General features: G+C 32.4%; 1 protein-coding gene and 2 non-coding genes across 3 annotated transcripts in view; 1 reads left to right on the top strand and 2 right to left on the bottom strand.

The window, feature by feature from the left end:
* Nucleotides 1-341: 341 nt before the first annotated feature.
* On the top strand, nucleotides 342-506 carry LOC117793094. The gene has a single exon (XR_004618233.1). It is a non-coding gene; the product is annotated as a U1 spliceosomal RNA (small nuclear RNA).
* Nucleotides 507-1,237: 731 nt separating this feature from the next.
* On the bottom strand, nucleotides 1,238-1,402 carry LOC117793095. The gene has a single exon (XR_004618234.1). It is a non-coding gene; the product is annotated as a U1 spliceosomal RNA (small nuclear RNA).
* A 395-nt stretch (nucleotides 1,403-1,797) lies between these two features.
* The window catches only part of LOC117789930 (protein pellino), a 40,816-nt gene continuing 23,757 nt past the window's right edge, over nucleotides 1,798-18,856 (bottom strand). The window contains exons 2-9 of the mRNA XM_034629137.1: nucleotides 10,413-10,505; nucleotides 7,060-7,291; nucleotides 5,184-5,375; nucleotides 4,929-5,117; nucleotides 4,762-4,860; nucleotides 4,039-4,192; nucleotides 3,797-3,974; nucleotides 1,798-3,240 (exon numbers count right to left, since the gene is read on the bottom strand). Of these exons, the coding sequence (XP_034485028.1) occupies nucleotides 3,114-3,240; nucleotides 3,797-3,974; nucleotides 4,039-4,192; nucleotides 4,762-4,860; nucleotides 4,929-5,117; nucleotides 5,184-5,375; nucleotides 7,060-7,291; nucleotides 10,413-10,505 (1,264 nt within the window). The 3' untranslated portion in view covers nucleotides 1,798-3,113. The remainder of the gene's footprint in view (nucleotides 3,241-3,796; nucleotides 3,975-4,038; nucleotides 4,193-4,761; nucleotides 4,861-4,928; nucleotides 5,118-5,183; nucleotides 5,376-7,059; nucleotides 7,292-10,412; nucleotides 10,506-18,856) is intronic.

Raw genomic sequence — 18,856 nt, forward strand, 5'->3', positions numbered from 1 at the left:
CAGCTTTGCACTGAATTCGTACTAAAAACAGCTTTTTAGTTATTCAAAAATAAATAACAGTTGCAAAATAAGTCACTCAACGTAAATCATTGCATACTTTCGTATGTCACAAGTATTGGTGAATATAATTTTTGTGTTGCATACTTTTAGTATGACATAATAGTAACAAAGTTGGTCACTCAATGAAAAATCATTGCATACTTTTGTATGTCACCAGTAATAGTGACAACTAATTTTTTTGTTGCATATTCTTAAGCATTTTTTGTCGTTTGCGACCTTGTAATTCTCAAACAGTTCTAGCACTCGGCCAATGGTAACCCAGTTGTTGAGCTGAAATAAGCATACTTACCTGGCGTAGAGGTTAACCGTGATCACGAAGGCGGTTCCTCCGGAGTGAGGCTTGGTCATTGCACTTCGGCTGAGTTGACCTCTGCGATTATTCCTAATGTGAATAACTCGTGCGTGTAATTTTTGGTAGCCGGGAATGGCGTTCGCGCCGTCCCGACATAATTAAATAAATCTGAAAGCGTGGTGGTGGCAATATTAGCAGAATGCTAGATATAACAGTGCTGTTAGATGGTTGCACCCACGGTTGGCACCAGTGTTGCTAATTCAGCTATTTCCCCGCTAGATTATTAAATTGTAAAACAGCGGCTAGCGGGAATTATAGTTATTTCCATCAAGGTGAATCAACCATATTGAAGAGATTTTGTTCCAATACTCGAATGCCCACCTTAATACGTGGTGCAATTTAAAGAATACCACAAAGCTTTTGGGCGGGCCAAAGTGTCCACTACGTGGATGCAACAAAATAAAAGATTTTCGTTCTGCACTCAAATGAATAATGTTCAAACTATAGATATAGAATGGCTGTTCAAACATTAAACCCAATTTTACACAAGATACGGACTTCGCAGGAAAGAGAATGCTGTCATAATTATGAAGTGCCAGTAGTTTGCTTTAAAAAAGATAGGGGCCAATCAGTTCAGCTGCAGAGACGATATGCATGACGAACTTGAGAAGTTTTCAAAAATACTGGATAAATCAATAAAAAATATCGTTTCCCTACGTTTTTTTTAGCTACCAACAAAATATTCTGGCAATTTCTAGCTTTTTCCAAAGGCTAGTTTAGCTTTTTTATGACCCGTAGAGTTGGCAACACTGATGGCAGCACTCATGTACAGATTAACATTCTGTTTAAAGCGACGCTAACAAGTTTTCAGATTTATTTAATTATGTCGGGACGGCGCGAACGCCATTCCCGGCTACCAAAAATTACACGCACGAGTTATTCACATTAGGAATAATCGCAGAGGTCAACTCAGCCGAAGTGCAATGACCAAGCCTCACTCCGGAGGAACCGCCTTCGTGATCACGGTTAACCTCTACGCCAGGTAAGTATGCTTATTTCAGCTCAACAACTGGGTTACCATTGGCCGAGTGCTAGAACTGTTTGAGAATTACAAGGTCTCAGACGAGAAAAATTTGCACTAAAAGTATGCAATAAAAATTGTTCATTCACAATTGCTTATCAATTGTGACTGATTTTCTCTTACTTAACTTTGAATTGTAATTTACATTTTTTTTATAATTCGTAGTCCAAAATATAATAGTTTGGTTTTAAAGACCAATTTTTATTTAAAAATTTTGCAATGAAATAAAAATATACTTGTGGAAATGTCATTTTGGTAATAGAGCCTGGTCAATGAAAATACCTTCCTTAGGGCTCCTTTTAATCATAACGGCAACCCTTACATCCCAGACATTCAAAATTCCCAGAAATAAGTTCAAATATAGTAGAATTAATGGCGGTTTTTATGCAATGCGCGCTTTTAATCAAAATATACTCGCGTGTATGTATATTCGTATGTGTATCGCTAAAGATTTTTATTTTACAATTTATGTTTATTTACTTTTGTTTTGTTTGTTTGCAATGTTCGTAATTGTTAACATATCGCGTCGCAACGTTTTATGAACACATAGTGTGTGTTTTCATACAAAATAATAATAATACAAATAATGTTATGATGTAATGTAATAATAGTAACTAACATAATAATAATAATGCATAATGCGTACAGGCAGAAATTGAATGCATACATACATACATCTGTATATATGTATGTATGTCCTAAAGGCTGAAACAATTAGCAGTGGATATATCCACATATTGTTTGTAATTTTGTTTAAATGCTTTTAAAAACATTCGTTAATTCATAAAAATTTACCAAAGTTTTAAACTGTACATATTTATTTTATAAGAATTTTCTTTTCAATTTTTGTTAATTTAAATATGATCGTTTTGTTTTTTTTTTTGTTAATATGTAAGCTCTAGATTTGGTGAGAAATACGTTAGTGTTGGTTTGTTTTTCATTTAAATTAAAACAGTATTGATATTGTTGCAGATGCGATTTGATTAATATTAAAATTAGGTATCATTCAATCTTATATTTTTACAGAATTACATATACACAGTTAAGGCAGCTGGCAGCTTAAATAACTGCAATTAATTGAATTTAATTAATTATATAGCTGCGCTTTTTCTATGCTCATCGGATCGATCGAAATATAATTATTATGCAGTTTTCATGTTTGCTTCGTTTTTGTTGCTCGTTGGAAATGATTTTTATACAACAGACAAAAATATAGGAAACAAAAAAATAACATCAAATTATTTATGTATGTGTATAATAAACATGCAAGTTTTCAAATCTGTTGATTGCAAGTAATTTAATATTGTAAATGATTGCGTTTAGATAATGATTAGACATTTGTAATGCGGCAAAGGCAATTACAATTACAGCAATTAACTTTTACAAAATACATACGCATATTTAATTGAATTATTAAATTATAATTGTTTCTCTTGTATATTTCATTTGTAGTACATACATGTGTATACTAATTCAATTAATTAATTATAATAAATAAAGCCTAGTTTTAATGCCTGCTTCAAACTTTGACATTTTTTGTTTTGTTTGTTTTTGTTTAATTACTACAAATACATATCTACTAGATAGATGCGCACTTGTACATAAACATGCACATGCACATATCAATACATATACATAGTTTTCTCTTTTTTGTTATTTTTTTTTTGTTTTGTTTGTGGTTTAATCTAAATTATCTTGAAATATTAATTTAATGTAGCCAGTCGCGCCATCCAAAGGCGTCGCACAGAATGGACAAACGGCCTGAAAGCCATTGGTTCCGTGCGGTATTTCCACATTTGCCCAGTACCTTAAAAAAAAAAAGAATTAGAAAAGATATGATTATCAGTTGAACTTGGTTTGGATATAAAAAATTTCCATATGAATTTCGAAAAAATATTAGTCGGAATACGAAAATTTGAAAATCACATCTACAAAGCATTTAATTTGGAAATCAAAACCAGGAAAGCCCAAAATTAGGAGCATTGTTATAAGAAAATGAAAAGTACGAAAATAAATTGGTAAGATAATAATTGTCAAAGCTAAAAAATTAGAAATATTGTTAACATATTGAGAATAAAAATTGGGAAAGATAAAAATTAGAAATATTGTTAGTAGAAAAGAAGAATTAGGATAGAAGAAATTGAGTAGACAACAATTAGGATAAAGTCAAATTAAAAAATATTTTATTAAAGAACCTTTCCAATTTTGGACTTCAATATTTATTTTTCTAATATTGTAATCGAAATATTTTTTAGTTAAGCTTACTAACTTAAAATCACTTTTTTCTTCCGTATTTTAATATCCTAAGATAGTATTCTTAGTTTTAATTTCACTTCTTTACCGGTTATTAAGTTACAACTTACTTGACAGTTTTCTCAGTCGCCATGTGACCACATGGATTGAATGCGAACGTGGGTGCACCCACGTCCACATAGAAGGCCGGTTCCAGGCCCATGCACAGGGTGACAACGGGACCCAGTTCTAGGCACATGGGACAACGCCGTGCTCCAGTATTCTCATCCTGACCCCAGTCATGATGTCCTATTAAAAAAATTTCGAAATATTTATATATTTACACATTTATATGCTGTGTTTCTTGACTCACCCTGCACATGGCCGCAATTTAAGTACACATAAGGCTGATTCACCTGATCGTTCATAGTCACTTTCCGTGGTATTACCAATGTGTTTAGGCCCACCGGGCATTGTGGACGACCAGCGTTAATGGCATCAATAAGTTTCTCCAAATCGTGTTTGGTCTGCAAATATAAATGGTGCACAATTTCTTTATGAATATGTATATGTATATTTTTTAAATAAGAGCTAATTTTTCAAGTAATACTTTGTATATTAAATATTATTTATGTTGATTGCTTGCCAAAAGTCAACAGATTAATTAAAAATACACTTCGTTAGTACAAAATTAAAGTTAAACAAACTTGAATTCCCATTGAAATTCATACTAACTTTTTAAAGATTAAAATAGAACCCTTAAATTAAATTTGCAATGCTAACTGCTAATTTTGTCGTCTACTTTTAATGATTTATTTAATTATTGTCGCATATGAACAGCTAACAGCAAATAAATAACAGCAAATAATAATAAATAAATAATTTCCATACAATTTTGGGAAAACCGAAAATCTCTCAAATTTCCATTCAATTTTTTGAGATTTTCGGTTGGTTTCGATTTCTGTAATTTCATAGACTTGTTTGCTGAATGTTTAACAAATGTAGAGATGAAGTCGAATGAGCAGAGATGAGAATACTTAAATTTGTTGCAAATTGAAGTTAAATTAATAAATATACAACTGTAAACACAAATTACCGGTGAATGTTGCAAGCCCTCAGCGGAACGCCACAGCAATGTTGCGCCACAGAGATCAATGAGTGTGCCGTCCTGCAAGATGTTGCATTCATCGTAGATCTGTTGGAATGACAAAATGTATTTAGTGGATAGTTGGATTTATATAGCTGGGACATCATTCAACTTACGGGTTGACCCTTTTGTTGTGCCGAGCGCGATTCACGCAGACTGAAGACATCGCCGCCGACGGAGCATTCCCGCCAGAGTCCACACTTGGCATTGCCACCACAGAAGGATCCCTTGGGATGCATTATTAAAACTCCATTTGTGGTCAAGCCATCGATTTCCACATTATCCTGCCACTTGGTGGCCTTTTCCTGAAAATATTTTAAGTACACTCAGCATATCATTTGATGTCATATATTTGCATTCACTTTACTTACGCCCAAAAATATATTTCTGCTTGAATCGAAGCCGGCGGCAAAGATTTTCGCCTTGGCGGGTTCACATCTGTTGACCAAAATGCGGCAGGCGAAACGCGAAATCGTGCTCTGCATTACCTTAGCGTCCTTCTTATCACCGGGCAGCGTGTCCATTACCACAAAATCAATGGGCGACTCTGAGGAGCGTCCCACCTGAAATAATAATGAGAGAAAATGTTTTAGCTTAGTCGGATCATCTTTGAACTGACATAACTTTGCGATAACTAAACGGATTTTCAAACGGAACGTCATTTTATTCATGGAATGGTGTCTTTATTCGTTCTGCATTTAAATTTTATAAAATTTTTAAAAAAAATTGTATTCTTTCAAATTTCGATTTCAATGCTAAGGGTCCCCCCTTTGGAATTTTGAAAATTGAAAATTTTAAATCTCTTATTTTCACTTATAATCAACTCCTTATATCATAATTAGTATAAAACAAGACTTCAAACTTGACTCTGTGACATTTCATATTTCTGTAAAAAATCATGGCAAATCTGACACAAATTTTGACTTGTAATATTGCTTGATTCAAGGTCTGACCAACTTCAAACTTTCATAACTTTATCAAAACTGAACCGATTTTCAAACGGAATGTCATTTTGATCATGGTTTGGTCTCTAAATTTATTCTGCATTCAAATTTGATGTATTTCATAAAAAAAATTATTGCCCTCTGGATCTCGATTTCAATGCTAAGGGTCCCCCCTTTGAATTTTCGAAAATTCAAAATTTTAAATCTCAAGTTTTCACTTTTAATAAACTCCCTATATAGTAATTAGTATAAAACAACACTTTAAATTTGATTCTGAGACATTTCATATTTCTGTAAAAAATCATGCTAAATTGAATAAAAAATTTGACTTGTAAAGTTGCTAGATCCAGAGACTGACCAACTGCAAACTGTCATAACTTAATCAAAGCTGAACCGATATTCATACGGAATGTCAATTTGAACATGGATTGACCACTAAATTCATTCTGCATTTAAATAAAATAAATTTCTTTCTAGATTCTGGTTTCATTGAATGGTTCAAAATATCCTAATCGATTTACACAGAAATATATCTATTTATATATATATTGATCGACTAATCTAATAAATCTATCAACTAAATGCCAAATCATGCAAAATTGGCTTTTCTATTATTAATGCCACTTCAGACCAATAAGGAAGTGCAAATGGCATTGCAAAGTGTTGCCAGGCCAAACACAAGTGGTAATCAATATAAATAATGATGAGTGTCAATAGCTGTTCGCTGTTGGTGTGGGCCAATGTCAAAAGGAATACAAAGTATCTGACAATCTACGAGTAACATGCATTTGACCTTTTTAACGCGTCAAAAGAGTAACACTACGGGAATGACGAATTAAGGGGTAGCAAAACGGGGCTAACAAATCAATCGAACTCAGTTTGAGGCAAAGTTTAGTCATGTTATTCAATTAAATCGATAAAGAACTCTTTTTCAAAACATTAACTAATCAAATGCAGACCATCGAAGGGTTTATACGATAAATTACTGGAAAATTGACGTACAAACTTGGATTTTGATGGTTGAATTGCAATGAGACTAGGCTTGTATAACAGTTGTATTACAGATGTTCCATCTTTAATAAAAGATAGTCCTTATTTTATAGCAAAAAAAGATTAAAGACATATACTTCTCTAAAGCTGGACTCAATGTTATAAAAGGAAAATAATAAGAATTGACTGTAGAAATAGTTGGTAAATATTTATAAAAAAAAAGTTAGTGATGCAAAATTTATGTAAATATTACATTTTCTTACTGTGCTTATAGGTTACCCTTTTATGTATACCCTATAAATCGTTCACTTACCTGAAACATATCTGTTTCCGTGTCCTCCTTGTACTCGACAATGACGGCCTGATTGCGAGAGAGTGTGTACGATATCGAATGCTGATTGGCATCCAATATGGCCTTGGATGTCTGTGGTGATTGTACGATATAATGCTTGGATCGCTTGACGCCACTCGCCTCCGTTCGCTTGTGCAGCACAAATTTGGAGCGTCGACGACCGCGATCACCCTGTGGCAAGTAGCCATTGTAGCTGCAAAAAGAGAAGTAGAAGAAGAAGAAAAATACATATTGTACTTTATGAGTTGAACGAGTTATACGGTTCAAATTTGATAAGGCGACCCAATTTGTCACAATTATTAACAGCCAAACGATGTCAAAATGCACGAAATATATCGACATTTTTAAAATACTTTTATTCGATGGTCCTTATGGCGATAAATCGTGTAAAATAAATCGATAATCATTAAAAATCTGCAATTTACTACCTCTCTTTATTAGTTTTCTATATTTGTCTGCTGTATGCATTATTTCCAAAATGTAAGAATCACATTCACAATCACATGTCAAATTTCCCGACAACACTTTGTTTTTAATTCGACGTTCTGTTTGGAGTTACATTTCTAATTATTACACAACAAATACAACAACATGACTGTTTGGAATTTATGTATGTAATTTATATTGTTTATAGGTCAAGTTCTGAGTGTGTACATATGCAATTAACAGTGTCACGCCCCCAGCTCAGCTAAGCCCAGATGGAGATAATGAGTTACAATAACTTAAAAGCATTTGCGCAGCTAATTTTTGGGCCAAATTGTCGAGTCAATACGTTAATTGCCACATTGATAACATCTCTTATTAATGGGATTGAAATCCCATGCGAATACGTGAATATAGGAATATATATATTAATATATACACATATTTAACTTGTCAAATGGTTGGCTATAAAAGATTTCTTAATAACATACAGCTGTTTATGTTTTAGAGGGTATCTCAACGATTAGGCGAACGACACGCACAAAACTAATCAAAAGGGGTTTTCAAACAACGTTGGGGGTTTAAAGAGTTTCCAGAAACTTTTTATTTGGGTGATTAATTAAAAATTTGTTGAAATTAAGGCCATTAAAAGGCTAAAATTATAAGGGAATTATTATAAATTGTATTGTGATTTTCTGGAAAAACAATTTTAAGCAAATTTTCTTAATAAAAAATATGGAAAATATACAACTTGAAATTATTATTAATAGAATTAACAGCATATTTTGGTGTAAAATGTATATTATATATTTTTTCGGTTAGTTTTGTAAGAATATTTATTTTCATATAAGAATCGATTCAAAAAGAGGCTTTAAGAGGCTAAAGTACTATATATTGCTGTTTAAATTAAATAAATAAATATTTTTATATGATTCATAAGTTGAATAATATTCAGATAAGGCTTACTCATCTCAGACTAACTTTATGGACGTCCCCTTCATCGCATACACACACATTCACCTATATATATAAATATGTTCTTTTAAGTATTTACCAAGGGCCATAAAAGCTTTGATTCTACCTAAGATTTGACAATTTAACGAGTCTGACAGCCCACACATAAAATATCAATAATAATGTATACGATTTTATAAACTGACATGTTTAAATTAGAGCTGATGATCCCAACACACACATATAAATAGTACAATTCTTTGAAACAATTTCATTGAAATAGATGTATCTGCCCCAAAAGGAATAAACAAAAAAATTCCTTCATGAAATTAAACTTTTGAAAACAACAACAAAATATTTTCAGTGAAAGAAAAAGAAGCAGAAAAAAAAAGATAAAACACTAGGGGGTAAAATGTTGACATTTTCGGCACTGTAATTATAGTGACTTTAATGTTTTTTTTGATATATTAATGAGGACATTTAAGCAGTTGTAAATGATATTTAACGCATTAGCTACGAGAGTCTGACCGTGGGGCAAAAACACAATAAAAGACGAGCACGCACACATTAAAAATGATTTGGGGACTTTGATGGCTTAATACAGGTTTTGGCCAGGAACCTCCAACAGATACAAAAATAAATAATGTATCTCATTAATATATTTTTGTCTTAAAACTAAGAGTTCTGGTCTATAAAAGCGTTGAGAACATAAAATTCTAAAGTTAGAAAACACATCTTGGTTTAAAGAACATTTTAAATAAGGCCAAATTCTTATTAATAAGATCAAAAGTGATTTAAAGTCGGTCTTTTTTTTCAGTGTATATGTGGGGAATAAGCCATTAAAGTGGGCGTCAAACTGAACGTTAACACACAATGCAAAAATGAAAAATTGATTTGCTGACACATTAGGAGTATTTGCCACATTGTGGCCAAGACAATTCACAAAGCAATTAAAAAGTGTTAAGAGATAAAAACTAAAATAAGAGAGAAAGAGAGAAAGATGAAATCAACAATTTACAGAACATTAAGCTAATGACAATGACTCAAGCTCACAATGCCTCCATCCATTCGTTTATAGGTGACTCAACCGACAGACAGACAGACGGACAGACGGACAAAGAGCCAAGATAGACCGCCATCAAGATTTACAAGCGTCTGTCGCAGCTGACGGCCAAAATCATCAATCTTTCCCCACGCTGGCAGCCTGCGGTGAATCCATCGGTGAATTTATGTGGCAGACTCAACTTGACTCGTCTGACCGACTGTTGACCAGTTGCCACATGCAACATGCAACATGCGACAGCAGCAGCACTAAGTTTTTCAGTTTTTAAGCCTGTTGTTGTCTAGCTCTGACTCTATTCTTAGTTCAGGTAACAGATTGACTGCACACTGGTATAAGTATACGAAAAAAACAAAGCAAACGATTTAAAAATTAACAAACAACAAATACTTAACAGCTGATTTAACAATCTTTTCCAACAAGATTTATATATAACATTGGCTCTGTCATCAGATAATAAATTGAAATAATTGAAATCTTTCAAAGTCAGCTTAAAACTGTTTTGGAAAAACTTTTTTTTGTTAAGCTGTTTTAACTGCAAATTTAATTTATTTCGTTAAATAAAAATATTCCTATCGATCTTGATTTCCTTACCCTTACTCCCTTTGGAATTATGAAAATTAAAAATTTTAAATCTCAAGTTTTCACATTTAATATTTATATGGCACCACTGTGCAATGACCTTGTATATGTATTAAGCAACTAAATGGATTAAATAGCTGATTGTTTTGGGTGTGGCAAAGTCGATTTCAGTCTGCATTCAAGTTGCAACAGAGTAGTTTTATTTTTACAATTTCTCAATTCTGACGACTATTAAATGGAATTATAAACTTGAACTTGAAAGAGAGTATAAAGTCTTCTTTGAATGTTGACTTACCCAAGTATAACTAATTCTCCATATCGTAAACGGGGTTTATCGTGACCATCGCCACCGTCTTCAGCCAGTATGGGAGATTCTGTGCCGTCGGTGCTGTAAATGAAAAGAATATAAATAAAGTATGGTTATTTATAAATAAACTGTTAATTTTAAACTATATTTTATGTAGCACAAATATGAGTCAGTCAGTCAGGACAAACAATTTTATGTATATGTAAAGAATTCATTCAGTGTGTTTAAGAGATTGCCTTCAAGCATTTTAATTTTATAGGTTATTTTAAACTATATTTTATATTGAGTCAGTCAGTCTGTCAGGACAAACATTTTACTACCCGTTACTTAAATAATAGGTAAAAGGGGTATATTGTGTTCGTTGGAATGTATGTAAAAAGGAGAAGGAGGCATCTCCGACCCCATTAGGTATAAATATTCTTGATCAGTATCAAAAGCCGAGTCGAAATAGCCATGTGTGGCTGTCCGTCCGTCCGTCCGAATGAACAAAAGGATCTAAGAGACTATAAGAGATAGAGATACCAAACTTTCAGAGCTTTCAGAGTTTTTTCAGTTTTCAGAGCAAGACAAGTATTTTCTTTAAAGTACTTTTATATATTTTGAAGTCAGTAACGGGTATCCTATGGTCGGGATCTCGACTATAGCCATTCCGACTAGCTTTATATATAAAGAATGCATTCAGAGTGTTTAGGAGATTGCCTTTAAGCATTTATGACGCAATTTTCATATAGCTTAGATATAAAACAATAAAATCCGCTTTTTGTTTTGCAAAACAAAAACACTTTCGCAGAGAAAAGAGAGAATGGCAATGGAATTGCTCATTTGCAGGCATTTTCTTGTTGCCCTACTAGAATTTCAAATGAGGAAATGTGATGTGTAATCGCATCGAGGGCGACTCGAGACTGGAGACCCGAGACTCAAGACTGCGACTTCGACTCCTCGATGTCTGGCAATGTGCAAAGTGCATTGCAATTTCAGTTTCAATTTCAAATGCAGTTTCAGCTCTTTGCCTATGCCATGTAAATTTAACACTGCCTTTGCTAGATGAAGTCATAGAAATGCATAGAGAGCAATACCTGGTGCCTTGTGAGAAACGAGTCCAATTAACTAATTACAAATAACACGAAAAAGGAATGGCAAACAAAGGTTAGGAGTAAAAAAAAAAAAATTAAAACTGAAAAATGTTTAGATACATGGGAATATTTCCATATTATATATTAAAACCAATTCTAAAATTCTATATGTTAATTTATCAAAAATTCATAATTTTGTTATTAATTGTAAATAAATCTTAATAATATTTTTAAGCCGCTGTTTACAATAGTGACTAGAGCCCTAAATAGTAAGCGTTAGGAATCGATATAAATAAATAAATAAAATTAAATTAAATGAGCACTCGATGACATGGATAATATCGAATATCGACAACTCATTTGCCTGACAGCTTCCTCTCTAATTGCATCTAAAAAGTAAGCTCGTTTTTTTTTTTGGGGCACGCCATAAACTTATTTACGGCAATCTAATAAAACAGCACGGCGCCGGTTGACGCCCACACATAAACCCTCAATCCCCTACCCACCCTACCAGGGACCCTTGGCACACACATGGAGACAGCGGGTAAATGGATTTTATAATATACTCTCGGCTTGAGGCAGAGACTGGGGGATTTTGTGTAGCACGAGTTGCTTTGGGGTTGCATTGATTTTTGCTCGTTGCATTTAAACTTGCTCCCCTTTCATAGGCACATACAGAGACAGAGAGGGGAGGGAGGAGGAGGCGGATGGGCAGGGGGAGAGAAGAGTGTGTTGAAGGCACTTGAAATTGTGCAGCGCAGACAGAAATTCCATGCGCACAAATAGCATTTGACGGGAGCTAACCTGAGGGGTGGTGAGTAGAGGGGAGAGGGTGGGAAAGGGAAGGTAAGGGGCACAGGCTGGTGGCGCGTGCAACGTAAATAGGAACGTTGCATGTTTGTCTCCCAGTCGTTAAGCATCAAATTAGCGCTACAGCCTTGTATAGGATACACACACACTGAAAAAAAGAGACCAACTGCTAAAATTGAGAACATTCATCTTTCATATTTAGATCTTAAAAAACGACCAATTTCAGACCAAATTCCTAAATTCTTAATATTAATAATATAAATATAAAACTAAATCTAACAAAACTAAAATAAAATAAAACATGATTTTCATTTAAAACCAAAACTTTTCCCGTAGCGCTCTGGTTAGAGTCGCTTCAGTTTACAAAAAGCGCTAGTTCGAATACCACTCCAGGCAAGGAAAATATTTATTTGAATGAAAAAGTTTCCTTATTTTATAATTAAACCGCGAAATTTTAAAGACATAAGAATTAAAAAAACCGAACTTGGAAAAAAATGAAATTATGAATCTGAACATTAAACTTCTGAAATATTGAAAAAATGCTATCTTAAAATAAAACCTATAAAAAAATTAACATTTTAAGAAAATTATTTTTAAAATTTTTATAAAAAAACATTTCTTAAATTTTAAGGCTTTTTATTTAAGAGTTTATTAGGAATTTTAGTAAGAAAATCAATGTCTGATAGTGATATTTTTGAAGTGTAGATACAAGTCTATTTGTATTTGCGTACAGTCTACAGCTACAACTTCAGTTGACAACATTTCAGGCCATAAATCAAATTAACAGTGCACTGTTAACAGCTCGCTGTTAGTTAACATAGCAATAACATTTGTGTGCATGTTTCACTCAGACTGTTGGCCAACATGTAAATGGGCACAGGATTTGCATTTGATTGTCTTAGTTGCTATGCAACATGCAACATGCCACATGCAACAATGCTGCAGCATTGTAATAGTGTGAGTGTCAGCTTAACTATTACACAACCGTCAATGACTTTTTACAGCTTTATAATGCCCTTTAAGCAATACAAATGATATATGCACATAAGAATTACAAGTCTTGAGTGACAGCTGAATCAGGCATATGAAACTATCCATTGTTCTATTCGGAACAAAATTTAATCAGCTCTATGGAGAGACTATAACGGTTGTGGTTAAAGAGTCGACCATCTTCCAACTGTCATAACTCGATCAAAACTAACCCGATTTTCAAGCGGAATGTCATTTTAATCATGATTTGGACTCTAAATTTATTCTGCATTTAAATTTTGTTCATTTAAAAATTTAATTATTTTCGACCAAGATTCGATTTCGATGGTAAGGGTCCCCCCTTTGAAATTTTGAAAATTCAAAATTTTGTATCTCAAGTTTTCACTTTTAATCAACTCCTTATATCGTAATTAGTATAAAACAACACTTTAAACTTGATTCGGAGACCTTTCATTTTTTTGTACAAAATCATGTGAAATTGAACAAAAATTTGGACTTGTAAAGTGGCTAAATCCGCAGTCTGACCAACATAAAACTGTCATAACGTGATCAAAACTGAACCGATTTTCAAGCGGAATGTCATTTTGATCATGACTTGGATTCTAAACTCATTTTGTATTCAAGTATTTTTAAATTCACTCAAAAAAAATATTTTTTCTTTTGGTCTAGCTATGTATTTTAATGTCACATTTCTTATAAAATGACATCTTAACATTTTAAAATGTTTCAAAATTGATTTGTTGTACTGTTCCGAACCGGTACTGATACCGAAACCGAAAGAAAAAAACTGAAATTGAACCTTTTAATCTAGTTGCACAATCAATTATTTTTATCATTTGCCTATTTATTTATTTATTTGTTTTCCAGTTTTATTAGGACATTGTAAGAATCGGGGCCCTGAAAACCTTGAGGCTGACGCTGCTGCTCGCAGCGTTTAATTAAAAAGCAAGTTATAAACAATGCAGCAAGAAACAAAGTAGGTTAAATTGATTAAGCTTGCATTATTTTTAAATTCTGAAGAGAGAACGAGAGAGATAGATAGAAATAGAGATAAAGAGACTCTGTGCTATCTTTGTCATTTGATTGCCTTATTTCTCAAACAAAAATCTCTTCTCCATGACAGAGAATTTCAATTAAGAAGCGACATAAATCTCAATTATTTTTAGCTAAAGAAAAGGGCCTACAATTGATTCATTTGCCTCAAGCTTCAATCAAAAATCAGCTGTGCTTATCGATTTTCAAAGCCCAGCCAAAAGTCCTAAATATATACACAGATGGGAAATGTATCTATGTATCTATTTATCTATCAATGTGTAATGTATGTAAGCATTTGCATACACAACGATGTCGAAACTAAGTCAACATTATGGCCTAACTAAAAGTGGTGTGTACAAAAGTAAAGTAAAATTATAGATAGTCAGACAGTCGAATTGTATCTATGAAATACGACGGCCGACAGTTAGATACCGTTGTGTTGCCTTCACCGCATACAAACACAAATATAAATACATTTATGTATCTGTATCTTTAGCTGTAGTTGTGTTTGTATCTGTATCTGTTACACTTGCGGGGGATGTCTGTATATCTGTGTGTGTGTGTGTGTGTGTCTATTTATGTACGTGTATCTGTATCTGTGTGTATATTATACATTACCTTTCAATACAAAAACACACGCAAATTCATTGCCTGACAACATGCTCGCATCGATTTTTGCTTTTTTCTTTCACTTTTTGCCGCATTTTCATGCATGCAACTCAGACCAACAATAAATTCCTCGTTTGCTGTTGCAGCCATCATTTCAAGGGCTACAATAGCTAATTTTATCAACAAATTTAGCTAGACATAACTTTAATAGTTATTAAAAGTGCACAAAAAATGTTTTTATATAAATTTGCATATTAATTTATATTAAATGTTCGTAAAAAAGATTTCAAACGTCCTTATCTTTAATAAAGTTCCAAGAATTTCCTAATTAAAAAAAAAAAAAATTTCAATATTCACTTATGCTCTAGAATAGCTTTTAAATTTCTAAAAATTGATATTAAAAAAAAACTTTTGCTGAATCAGTTGTAATTTCCATATTTCCAAGAAAATGCGATTTTTCCAGGCAACTTTAAAACACATTTAGGATTTTAATAAAAGAAAATATAAGTGTATTAAAGTTAACTAACATACATACATAAACAACATTATCTATATAAAAAAAAATAAATAAAATAAAAAACAAAATTTAATTCTTTCAGTCTGACAAAATAGTCTAAATTAGTCTGAAAAAATAGTTTGAAATGGGCAGATTTCGTCAAATTTTCCAGCTTTTGCCATTAATAAAAAGTTCGAAATCTAGCTATTTAATAGCTTAAATGTCAGCACTAGTTGCAGGTAACCATTGCATGCTAACAAGTGCAGTTCAGTTCAGCGCAGCTCAGCGCTAATGTCAGGAACAGGGCGTGACATATAAAATCAGGTCAGTTTACATTATATTCGTACTCGTACTCGTACTCATACTAAAAGGGCCGATGTGTTTTATGTAAATTGATTTGATTATTACTCTTACATATACTATGTAGTTAAGTGTATTTGTTGGCTGCATTCATTTCATTACTACAACAAAGACTCTAATTGCCTTACGAAATGCATTTAGCTAATTTTATTCAGTTATACCTTTATAAGGGCCAAGTCCAGCAACAGCAACTAAAGGTCAATTTGAATGAGTGCCAAATGGCATACAGAAAAAGTCTTTAATTGTATTTGTGAGCTTCCAGAAGGCTCACCAATCAACACTTTAAAGCTGTGGGTATTTTCCGTACCTTTGTGAGATTTACTTAATACATAATTTAATTTTTTCAAATAAACATTTCAAGCAAAAAAAAAATTCTCAATAATGTACAAATATTTATTTAAATTTTGCGTGTTTAGCATAAGTTTTAAAAGTATTTAGAACTTTGAGTTTAAATAATGGTGTTAAACAAACCTATATTTTTTTAAATTTTATTGCATAATTATTGACTGAATATTCAAGCTTATATATTTTGTTAATGGCCGAGAAATATATTTAAAATTTTTAAGTTACTTATTTAATTATATTACAAATTATTATATATGAATTGTTAATTAATAAATAAAATAATTTTGAAGTATTATTAAAAGTCCTTAGTGTGCACTTAATTTTAGAGTTTTAGAGCTAAAGCGTTAATACTTTAAATTTAAAAATATTTTAAAAATTTGCTGGGAAAATAATAGTTTTGAATGTGGAAAAACTTTAAAAAATGTTTGAACTAAATTGCTCATAGGTTAAAAGTATTTTTCTTTATAAAGAAATGAGTTCAGCTAAATTAAATTTTATTGTAAAACTTAGACAGAGACACCTGAGAAAGCAACAAAGCTAATGAACTATATAAGCTTATTGTAGCCAAATGTCATATGCAAGTATTTGCCAGGTATTATCAGTGTGTCCATACATGTATTAGCAATATTTGCTTAGGTATCTGAAATTTGAGCTGTTTGTGTTCGTGTGCATGTCAAATGTCTGCTGAATAACTGAAAAATGCAACCTGCAAGTTGCTCGCTTGTCAACGACAAATGTGCAAATGCAAGATTAAAAAAAATAAACAAGGGGAAACAACAATGGCATAGGACGAACTCAGAGACAGACAGACAGACAGACAGACAGACGACAATTTTCGCAGGTGCCCATTGATGCACTGTCTTTACCTGTCTCTCTCTCTCTCTGTCTCTTTCATAGCCCAGTTGATGCATGGCAGGTGTTTCGTTACCATATTTTATGGCCAAATTTGTGGCTGTGTTTGGTTTGCTGATGGCACTTCAAATGTGCTTCATTCATATGCCAAAGCTGTAGCAGCTGTATCTGTATCTATGTATGTGTATCTGTATCTGTGTATCTGTATGTCTAACTGAGTATTATGTGGCGGCTTTTGCCACAGATGTTTGCATTTCAAGAATGAATTTCTCAGCGTGCAGAATACAAAAGCAAACTAAAAAAAAAGACCGAAACTCGTTTTGTCAGCGAAATTTGAGCATAAAGAGCGTGAAGAGAAGAGAACAACAAAAATGCGCAGCTGAAATCCACCAAAAACCCAAAGAAGCTTCTAAAACAGTTTCAAGATACAGATATTGATACAGCTACAGATACAAGATACATTTCGAACTAAGCTTATTAGTCAATCAGCTGTTTGCCACGCCCACTTTGTTAGCAACGTCTCACTAATTATGCAAATGTGCTCTGGGCAATTTCTAAAACCACTTTCCTGCCACTATATTTGTTTTATAGTAAGTTTTAGTTTTGTTTGTTACATAAACACAATAACATCAATGTCTTTAGTTTTTTTTACTGTATTTATTTGTTTTACTTGTGTTTTTCTTATATTTTGCATAACATTTATTTAGCTTAAACAAGCAACAATGACAATGACTAGTGACTTTGTTTTTTTTAGCCGGTCTGCTTATTCAGAAGTTGCTTTGTTGTTTGGTTTACTTTATTTTAGTTTAGTTTGTTTTTTTGACGGGGATTCCAAATGATTTTTATTTTTAAAATATATCTTAAAATAAAAATTATTTAATTTAATAAAACTCTGACCACCTATTAATTTTTCTCAAAATTTCAGCCTCCTGGGTCTAACCGCTTGGCCTATACAGTTTTTACAATTAATTGTAGAAATATGAACTTAAAATAATTATTTATCCTATTGCCAGAATATCACATTTAAATATAATAGGTATATCTAAGATTTCCCATTCGTGCAGAAATTTTTCTGTCTAAATTTTTTGCTACTGATAACTCCTGTATAGGATCCCTGGTTTTTTTTAGCTGAGCTGATTATTCAGAAGCTGTTTCGTTGTTTGGTTAGTTTAGTTTATTTGTTTCGTTTGCATTAAATTGTTTTCTTTGGCCCATGCAGCAGCACGTTTTCGACTATTTTCTTCGTTTTGGGCAAACAAATTTGCAAGCACTACACGAGGTGACAGCGACAACAAAAACAACATATAAGACTGGCAAAAAATATATAACAATGGTAACAAGAGCAGCAACTAACCGAGCATGACTATCGTAAAATGAGAGAGCTGCTCTTGTGCACGCCTTTACTGTTGTTGTCTCTTCAATGGGAATACCCTAACAATGTGGACACATTGAATCTGTTATGCCGCCAAAATATTATTAAAATTAAATATAAAGTTCATAATATTTAAGATAAGAAATATATCTGAAAGCTTGGCATAAATGTAAAAGTACTGCTCATAAAAAATTACTACAATTTTTTTTATACATTAAATTTTAAATCTCCATGCCATTAATACTGAATAAAGTAAAGTGTTAACAAATATATACAGCTAGTAAAAATATGTTTTTATTCCTAAAAACAGCTAAGTTCCATAAAATAATAAAATACAGATACATAAAAAATATATTTTTAGTGCAGCTAAAAACTGTACATGTTTGAATTGGTTAAGACAATTTCTTATCGAAGTGTATATTAATTAATTTCTATTTATTGTCTAACTTTGCTACCATTATTTCTGTATTTATTTATATATTAACATTTT

The sequence above is a fragment of the Drosophila innubila genome (assembly GCF_004354385.1).
Source record: "Drosophila innubila isolate TH190305 chromosome 3R unlocalized genomic scaffold, UK_Dinn_1.0 2_E_3R, whole genome shotgun sequence".
Classification (NCBI taxonomy): domain Eukaryota; kingdom Metazoa; phylum Arthropoda; class Insecta; order Diptera; family Drosophilidae; genus Drosophila; species Drosophila innubila.